The 8,951-nt window shown below is 35.7% G+C and overlaps 1 protein-coding gene across 8 annotated transcripts in view; it reads left to right on the top strand.

The window, feature by feature from the left end:
- Positions 1-831: 831 nt before the first annotated feature.
- Positions 832-8,951, top strand: part of cacna1bb (calcium channel, voltage-dependent, N type, alpha 1B subunit, b) — a 261,236-nt gene continuing 253,116 nt past the window's right edge. For all 8 annotated transcript variants that reach the window (XM_055019128.1, XM_055019127.1, XM_055019126.1 and 5 more), the window contains exons 1-2: positions 832-979; positions 2,495-2,810. In XM_055019128.1, coding sequence (XP_054875103.1) covers positions 919-979; positions 2,495-2,810 — 377 coding nt within the window. In that variant the 5' untranslated portion in view covers positions 832-918. The remainder of the gene's footprint in view (positions 980-2,494; positions 2,811-8,951) is intronic.

Genomic DNA, 8,951 nt, shown 5'->3' with positions numbered 1-8,951 from the left:
TTTCTAGAATACAGAATTTTAAATGCATAAAAGTAAATTGGACATATATTTGGCAGCCAGCACAACCAAAATGTTTGATGCTGGGTGTGGCGCCTGTTAAAGTGCGACACCTTACACTTGTTCCCATTAATATGTTGATGCTGCTTAACTTATATTTCCCAGAATATCACTGTGTTCGCCTAAGATCTCCAGGTATCCTACACACTATAGAATTCCATTTTAGTAGTTTCCAGGTCTGCATGATGATGGAAAAAAGAAAAGACAAATCAAAAGTATGTTTTCAGACTATTGGCACTATTCTGTTCACTCCAGTATAAAATTTTGAATATATAAAAATCAATTGGACATATATTGCTGGGTATGGCACCTTAAAAGTGCAATAATTTAGATGCTGGAGAAGAAAAAACTATCATATTTCCTTCTGAAGTTAAGGAGAAACTTCAAATAAAGTACAAGCCTGTAACAGTCTCCTCAGATCTTTCCCAGTCTGCAGCTAAACTCCACCAAAGTTCCACCATGAGCTGTTGTCATACAAAAAAACCCCAGTGGATTTGGATGTAAAATGTCCGCTTGTAGCACCAGGGAGCAGCAGGAAGCGAGCGGCCGTGCATCTGCAGGCCTTTTAGGTCTCGTAAACCGGCCGATGATTGCTCCCTTCCTGATTACCAGGGCGGACAGTGAAAACAAAGTCGATAATTGAATCAGAGAAATTTCTCCCTGAGCATCAAAGACGGTTGGTCTGATAACAGGCTTCTTAACTGGCAGGACAGGAAGCAGCCTTTCCGCATTCCGAGGCGGGAAAAAACTTTGTGCCCCAGTCTGGTGCCACGCAGGTTCCTCCAGTCAGTCTGCAGACCTACGTGAAGAGTGTGAGGGTCCGAACGTTGCTTTTCTCTACTGTTCACCTGGAGATCAGTCATGAAGAGGTCAGTCCCTTACAACTCCAGATGGGCAGAGAGGCGATCTACGGTGGTTTATGGTATGTTCACTCTGATTTCTTTGGAACATTTCAGTATATTTACTTCAAAAATGTCCTTTTGTGGCATTATTATTAACGATTAGGGCCCACGAGTTGGAGCCTCTTGGTTTGCTGGAGGGTCAGGATCTCGATTGTGGATCTACTGGGGAAACTAGCAGTAACATTTGTTGTGATTATCAGGGGAGATTGATGAAAACTGCCATCTTGATAGCACCCCCGGGCAGCTGTTTTTAGCAAACAATACCAGATCTCTATCTAAACTAATGGAGAGAGACACATAACTGCAGAGTCAGTGGTCACCAGGACTTAAAAACTGCATGTTTAAGGTGCAATCAAAAATTACTGACACGGTACCTGATTTAAATGAGGCCAAATCCCTGTCGAAGCAGTTTTCATGTGTAGGGATATACTATTAGCACTGCCTGCACTGCTCCCTGGAAGCTCCCTTTAGTGTAAATATCTCAAGCAATGGTGTGAAAAGAAGTTTAACTTGAATTTTATATTTGGGGAACAAGTTACTGTTCTAAAAAAACAGTTTTTGACTGTAATTTTTGTACATTGCACTGCTATTTTACAGATATCCCTTGTTTTGTTAGGTTACAGGAAATAACGGCAGAGATTTCTGTCTGAACCCTAAAAAAAATATAAAAATAACAAAAATTAAAAAAAAAAAACAACAAAAAAAAACCAGTCAACTTTAAATCTCTATTTTTTTTAAAAAAATCACGTTTAAATCTGCATACAAGTAGATATTTAAAATGATTTGAAATAGATTGAACAATGGTAAACTCTTTTTTCCAGTTTTGTTAATTAATATCTAGTTAAATCACAGAAAACAGTGCTATTATTATATATATTATTATAATTCACATATTTATATATGTTTTGTGTATAAAATACTAATTACTTCAGGGTCAGCTCCCAGTTATCTCAATAATTCAAACTAAATTGGGACAAAAATAGTTTATACAAAATTTTAAATTAATGTCTGCATTGTAAATCAATTTTCCACTGTCGAAATACTAAAAAAAAAAAAAAAAAATGGATAAATAAATGTATTTTTGTTGCTAACAGTCTGTAGCTATTTGTTGTCATGAGTGTGCAGTTCAAAGGTCACAGCTAACCGTATTCGACAAACGCACCTGTATTTATTTAGCCATATTGTGGTTACTTTATAGTTTTTTGGAGGCAAAAAACATACAAGAGAGGGGACTAAAATATTAATCATGCTACAGAGGTGGGTTGAAGAGTTTCTCTCGACAGTTACATATTTTTTCTGGTCCAGTTGAGTTAATTGTGACTCTAACGACTACTTTAGCGGCCTAGCTAACTAGCCAACTAGCTAGTTAGTAGCCTTTGAGTAGCATTTTCTGCTAATGCTATGCTAATGGACGTTGACGCCGAACTGTTTTGGTGTGTTTTTGGTATATTTTTAATCTTTTGGAGAGTGTAAAACTGTGTAAAAATATATCACAAATGGAAGACATCAACCTGTCGATATCTCTGACCCACCAGCGGTGCGCTCGGCCACCTTCGGCTCATGGAGGATGCTCACTCTGGGGGCGGAGTACGAGGACACCTGGGCACGGTCACCTGACCGGAGGCCCCGCACCGTGAAGCGGATCGAGGAAGAGCCGAGGCCCGTAGAGGAGGAGGAAACCACCGCCGGAGAACCGGAGGAGCCGTCGTGGAGGACCGCTGGTGCCGACACCGGGCTGAAGTATGACACCGTTTTACACCTGGATGGAGTCAGCAGAGCCTGGAGGAGGGATGGAATCCGACAGGCTGTAAGGAACCATGACAGCCTGAACAACACCATAGGAACCTACAGGTGAGACACAAATAAACCTGCAGAATACATACTTATGAATGACAGGTATGCATTTATGTCCGCTTTAGGAGAGAATAAATGAGAAAAACAGTAAAAATATATACAGAAACTGAATTGGTTGGTAAAATATCAAGTAAATATTCACTTTCACTATTTATCATGACCAATTTTACCTGCCATTTGGTCATAAATGAACTTTCAGGCCTCCGGTTTCATTTTGGCGAGTTATGAACTGAGGCTCTTCCTGTTTGCAGTAGAGGGAGCAGTACCAATACAACAATGCAGACTCCTTTACAAGTCAAATATCTGCATAAAAAATCTATTTAAGAAACTATATGAAGGTTTTAGGTGTAAAATGGGGTTAAAGTAAAAGTCCTGGTTTGGTGCCGCTGACTGATTATTAAATGGTATATATGGCATCATTATACATAATACAGAGACATCAGTGTGTCAGCAGAATGCTACTGCTGCTGCTTTGAACTACTTTTGATCCAATTTTAAATGTGAGGACAGAAATCTGAGGGCTCTCTGGTTAGATTTTGGATCATGTGAACATTTACTGAAACAAAACCATTTGAGCAGTTCAGAGGGACAATTTGCAGCTGTTTGGAACTTTAAGGAACTCTGAGACATCTGAAATGTGACCCTAACTGCGCATTGTTTTTCTTCAGATACCAGAAGCCAGAATAGTTGGTTTTATCTTTAACTGTATGTGGTATTTTAAAAGCTTGACATATTATCAAATGTGTAAAATCTACATCTTAAAATAAAGTAGTAGAATAGGAAGTGCAAAGTGTGCAGTACTTGAGCAAATCTACCTAAAGCGTCTGTGGAATAGAAAATATCAGTCATATTTTAAATAATTTACACCGTTTACAGAAGAATCCTATAACCAACTCCATCTCTTTGGATAGTTTGGAGTGGAGAAGCCATTTCAAAGGAGCATTATTATTTCCACAGCAATTCCTCCCCTCTTTTGATGATGATCTCAAACTATATTCTCAAACTCAACTCTTCTCAAACTTCTTATTAATGAAAGTTTTGGGCAGCAGTCCAAGACATGCATAAACCAATGCAATTTCAATTCAGGCAGTCTTTATTAGGACCTAGAGTGCAATTTAAACATTTAAAAATAATTTAGCAGTCCTGTGACACACGATATGTTGAAACAAAATCGTCACAAAAATCACAAAATAGTTAAAAACAACATATTCCACATGAAACATTCCGTTTTCTTCATTAAAGTACAATAATTTATAGAATTTCCATTGCAGTACCGTAACTAGACCACTAGATGTCTCCTCAGGCGTATTCAGGGAATCTGTGTTCATGATGCATAATAATAATGACATATTTTCTCATATATATGTAGAGGAAAAATAAGGCACTCCATCTACATTTCACATGAAATAACATTATTAATCAATTCAACTGGAGCCTGATGAAGAATTATGAGTTGCTCTGCGTCGGTCTCCAGGAATAATTTAATAATGTTCCACCTGAAGACTGAGTGTCTTGGTTCTCTGCACCGTTTAATATCAAACCAGACTTCCTGGATTGTTTTTTCATTTTGTGCTTGTGCTTTCCCACCTGTCAGATCATCCATCTGTCTGTAAACTGTTGTAGTTTGACACGTAGTTGATTAATTAGACTGAGCCGAATGCTTTAAATATGAGAACACATGCAGAATCTGAAATTGTTAACCTTTGTTGAATTTTTCATGTAGTTTTGCTCCAAGTTTCAACTCATCCAGTCTGAAAATAGCATAATTTCTTTTTGGAAAATCATTAATTGAACAGTGTCAACGTTATGTGGACCCAACTCTGTTTCAGTTTTTAACATGTTCCTTCTTTTGTATCATTTTGTGTGTGGTTTTTATCCTATTGTGTCTCATTTTTGAGGTTTTGTGTCTCATTTTTAGCGTTTTGTGTCTCATTTTGTCATGTGTCTGTTTTCTGTCATTCAGTGTGTGTTTTTGTCAGTTTGTGCATCATTTGTGTGATATTATGCTTCGTTTTTGTCCCTTTGTGTCTCGTTTATGTCGTTTTGCCTCTTTTTTTTGTTGGTTTATGTCTCATTTCTGTAATTCTATACCTCATTTTTGTCATGTTGTGTCTCGTTTTGTTGTTTTGTCTCATTTTGTATTGGTTTATGTCTTGTTTTTATCCTCTAGTGTCTCATTTTTGTCATGTTGTGTCTCTTCTCTGCCGTTTTATGTCTCATTTTTGGCGATTTGTGCCTCGTGTTTAGTTTTATGTCTCGTTTTTATCCATTTGTGTCATTTTTGTCATGTTTGGTCTCATTTTTTGTTGGTTTATGTCTTGTTTCTATCCTTTTGTGTCTCATTTTTGTCGTTTTATGTCTCGTTTTTATCTATTTGTGTCTATTTTTTGTTGTGTTTTGTGTCGTTTTGTCTTATTTTTTGTTTGTGTCTTGTTTTTATCCCTTTGTGTTGGTTTTGTCATATTGTGTATGTTTTCTGTCATTTTGTTTAAGTTTTTGTGGGTTTGTGCATCATTTGTGTCTTTTTATGCTTGGCTTTTATCCCTTCGTGTCTTTATGTCGTTTTACCCCAAAAAAATTTCTCATTTTTGTCTTTTTTTTGTGTTGATTTGTGTCTTTTTTGCCAATTTGTGTCTTGCATCTGTTGTTTTATGTCTTGATTTTATCCTTTTTGTCTTGTTTTTGTCATGTTATGTCTAATTTTTGTCATTTTGTCTCATTTTTGTTGGTTTATGTCTTGTTTTTATACTTCTGTGTCTTGTTTTTGTCATTTTGTGTCTCTTTTCTGTCATTTTATGCTTCCTTTTTATCCATTTGTCTCATTTTTGTTATGTTTTCTCTCTGTTTTTCCTTTTGTGTGTTGTTTTTGTCATATTGTCTCTGCTTCATGTCACTTTGTTGTCTTTGTCTTGTCATTTTATGCTTCGTTTTTTTTCTTTTGTGTCTCATTTATGTCATTTTCCCTCATTTTATTGTTGGTTTATGTCTCATTTTTGTCATATTTAGTCTCATTTTTTGGTGCTTCATGTCTTATTTATACCCATTTGTGTCTCATTGTCATCTTTTGTGTTGTTTTGTCTCATTTTTTATTGGTTTATGATTTGTTTTTAACTTTTTGTGTGTCGTTTTTCTGATGTGTCTCTTTCATGTCATTTTGTATATCTTTATCATAGGTTTGTGTCTCACTTCTTTTTAAAAACCGTTGCTCAAACAGCATCAGAGTTTGCACCATTTGGCCAAAATCATGTGGACACAACACTGTTTACTGCTCTTCTAGGTGATATTTTAGTGACTACATACTTTTGGTCGTGTAATTCATGTTAGGACAAAGAAATAGAAAAATGCAGAGGAGTTTCCTATTATCAGCCGTTTGTTTCGGTGGAAAACAAAAGCCCAGAACAGCATATTTGGAATCTCTGAATATTAACAGGAGGTGACTCACAGCTAGATGAAGCCATGTCCTGCAGTAAGAACACGGCTCAGAGACTATTTTTACGTTACTGCTTTTAAAAACAAAGACTCCAACGCAGGCTTCAGATCGGAGTAGAAAGTTTCAATGCTGTGTTTTAATTCGTTCACTCTAATCTAATTGTGAAGGCATAACCGTGGTCTCCGGTAAACGCCGCACACAAAACGTTCCCAACGGCAATTAATGTTCACGTAAACAGGCTGCTGCCTGATTTAAGGAGGTCTGTGAAGCCACCATAAACATGCCGCTGACTTCCTTCCTGTAATAAATAACTAATAATGGATCATTAAAATATAAACCCAGTGTCTAAGAACAACGCCGACAGTAAGAACAGTCCCAAATACTCATTTAGTGTATACCTTAACACAGTAGAATATGAGGTTTAATACTGTAACTAGATTTTACAGTAGTAGACTGTATTTATTGTGTTACTGCATTGACTGTAATGTAAGTTTGTCTATTTTTTATCCTTTTGTATCTCAGTGTTGTCATGTTGTGTCTTGTTTTTGGAGATTTGTCTCGTGTTTCATTTTATGTCTCATTTTTATCCATTTGTGTCTCATTTTTGTCATGTTTTGTTTCATTTTTTGTTGGTTTATGTCTTCTTTCTTTCCTTTCCTTTTTCACTTTTGTCAATTTTTGTTTTGTTTTTATCCATTTGTGCCTCATTTTTGTTATTTTTTGTCTCTGTTTTGTGTCGTTTTGTCTCGTTTTTGTTAGTTTTTGTCTCGTTTTAATCCTGTTGCGTCTCATTTTTGGTGGTTTGTCTCATTTGTTTGATTTTATGTCTTGTTATCCTTTTGTGTCTTGTTTTTGTCACGTTGTGTCTTGTTTAAGTCATTTTGCCAAATTGTTTTTTGGTTTATGTCTCATTTTTATCCTTTTGTGTCTCGTTTCTATCCTTGTGTGTCTCATTTTTGGCATTTTGTGCCATTTTTGTTGCTTCATGTGTAACTATTGTTAGTTTGTTGTTTTATGTCTTGTTTTTCTTCTTTGGTGTCTCGTTTTTGTGCTGTTGTGTCTTATTTGTTTTGATTTGTCAGATTTTTTTGTTGGTTTGTGTCTTGTCCTTATATATATCATTATTTTCACGTTGTGTCTTTTCTAGTGGTGGGACGCGATTAAAAAATTTAATCTAATTAATTACAGGCTTTGTAATCAATTAATCACAATTAATTGCAGTTTTGTCCATAACCAATATTTGACACAATAAGTGAAGTTTTTCAATTCAAATAAAATTGTAGTTGACAGTTGAATCAATGAATAGACATATACGTGTTTATAATTTAAAATTTATTTTAAAAAAGGAAAATGGGACATATAGAAAAAGTGATTTTGATGACTTAAAGCCTGAATTTAGTTGTTTTTTCCACTGTATGGTCCATAAAATCAGCATAAGTAGTTCAAGGAGCTTCAGAAAGTTGAAAATCCAGAGATTCATTCTGTTTTCATCTTTTCTGGGTCTGATAAATGGTGTAATTTTGATGGTTCTTTTTATAGGAATATCAATTTTTATTTATGTAATTTTTTTATAAACAAAAAGTTTATAATTAAGTTATTAAAAGAGATATTTTTGTTGTTTAGGTTATTCCTCCTCCAAGGAGGCAGAGCCTCGACGGAGTACAAACTTAAACCACAAAAATGTTTCATTTCTATTTATCTGCATTTTTCATCTGTCTGCTACATTCACAGATTACTGCAAATCTAAGTGCAATTATAGCGATTTTATTCAACATTTTAAGACTTTCTGTAAACTCAAGCACTGTCTAGAAAAGTGGTCTATTATGGGATGGCTACACCGTTAGCCGTTAGCATGACTCGTAGCTAACGTTAGCTGTGGTGCTAACACCAACATGTTTTACATTGAGGTGATACCGTCGGCTTGAAGTGACGCAGTGATCAGAAAAATCTTTGTTGTACAATTTGCACACAACCAGGCTTTTATCCAAGCTGCCATCAGGAAGATTTTTAAAAGAAAACTTTCTGTCCAACAAGCTCAACCTCATCTTCCTTCACTGTTCACCAGAGCCTGACTTCACTCAGTGCTTCCTGTGCTTCTTCTTCATGGCTACAAACAGACTTTAGGTTCATTACTGCCACCTACTGGGCTGGAGTGTTCATCAGCGTTACCGGTGTGCCAGAAATGAGGGAACTGAGGAGGATGCAACTAATTGCGTCAATATTTTTAACGCGTAATTTTTGCTGTAAATAATTAGTTAGTCGAAATTAACGCGTTAAAGTCCCAGCCCTAGTCTTTTCTGTCATTTTGTGTGTCTTTTTGTCGGTTTGTGCATCTTTTGTGTCATTTTATGTCTCGTTTTTATCCTTTTGTGTCTTGTTTCTGTCATACTCTGCTTCTTTTGTCATTTTTTTGTTGGTTTATGTCTTATTTTTAATCATTTTTTTCATGCTGTGTCTCTTTTTTGTAGTTTTGTGTATCCTTTTTGCCAATTTGTGTCTCGTGTCTGTCATTTAATGTCTCGTTTTTGTCTTGTGTCTTGTTTTTATCGTTTTGTCAAATTTTTTGTTGGTTTATGTCTGATTTTTTTCATTTTTGTCTTTTTTCATGTTGTGTCTCTTTTGTGTATCTTTTTTGCCAATTTGTGTCTCGCATCTGTTGTTTTATGTCTCGTTTTTGTCATGTTGTGTCTCCTTTTTGTCTTTTTTTT

The sequence above is a fragment of the Amphiprion ocellaris genome, chromosome 17 (assembly GCF_022539595.1).
Source record: "Amphiprion ocellaris isolate individual 3 ecotype Okinawa chromosome 17, ASM2253959v1, whole genome shotgun sequence".
Taxonomy (NCBI): domain Eukaryota; kingdom Metazoa; phylum Chordata; class Actinopteri; family Pomacentridae; genus Amphiprion; species Amphiprion ocellaris.
The sequence above is the reverse complement of the archived record's forward strand: the minus strand, read 5'-3'. Positions and strand labels throughout refer to the sequence as shown.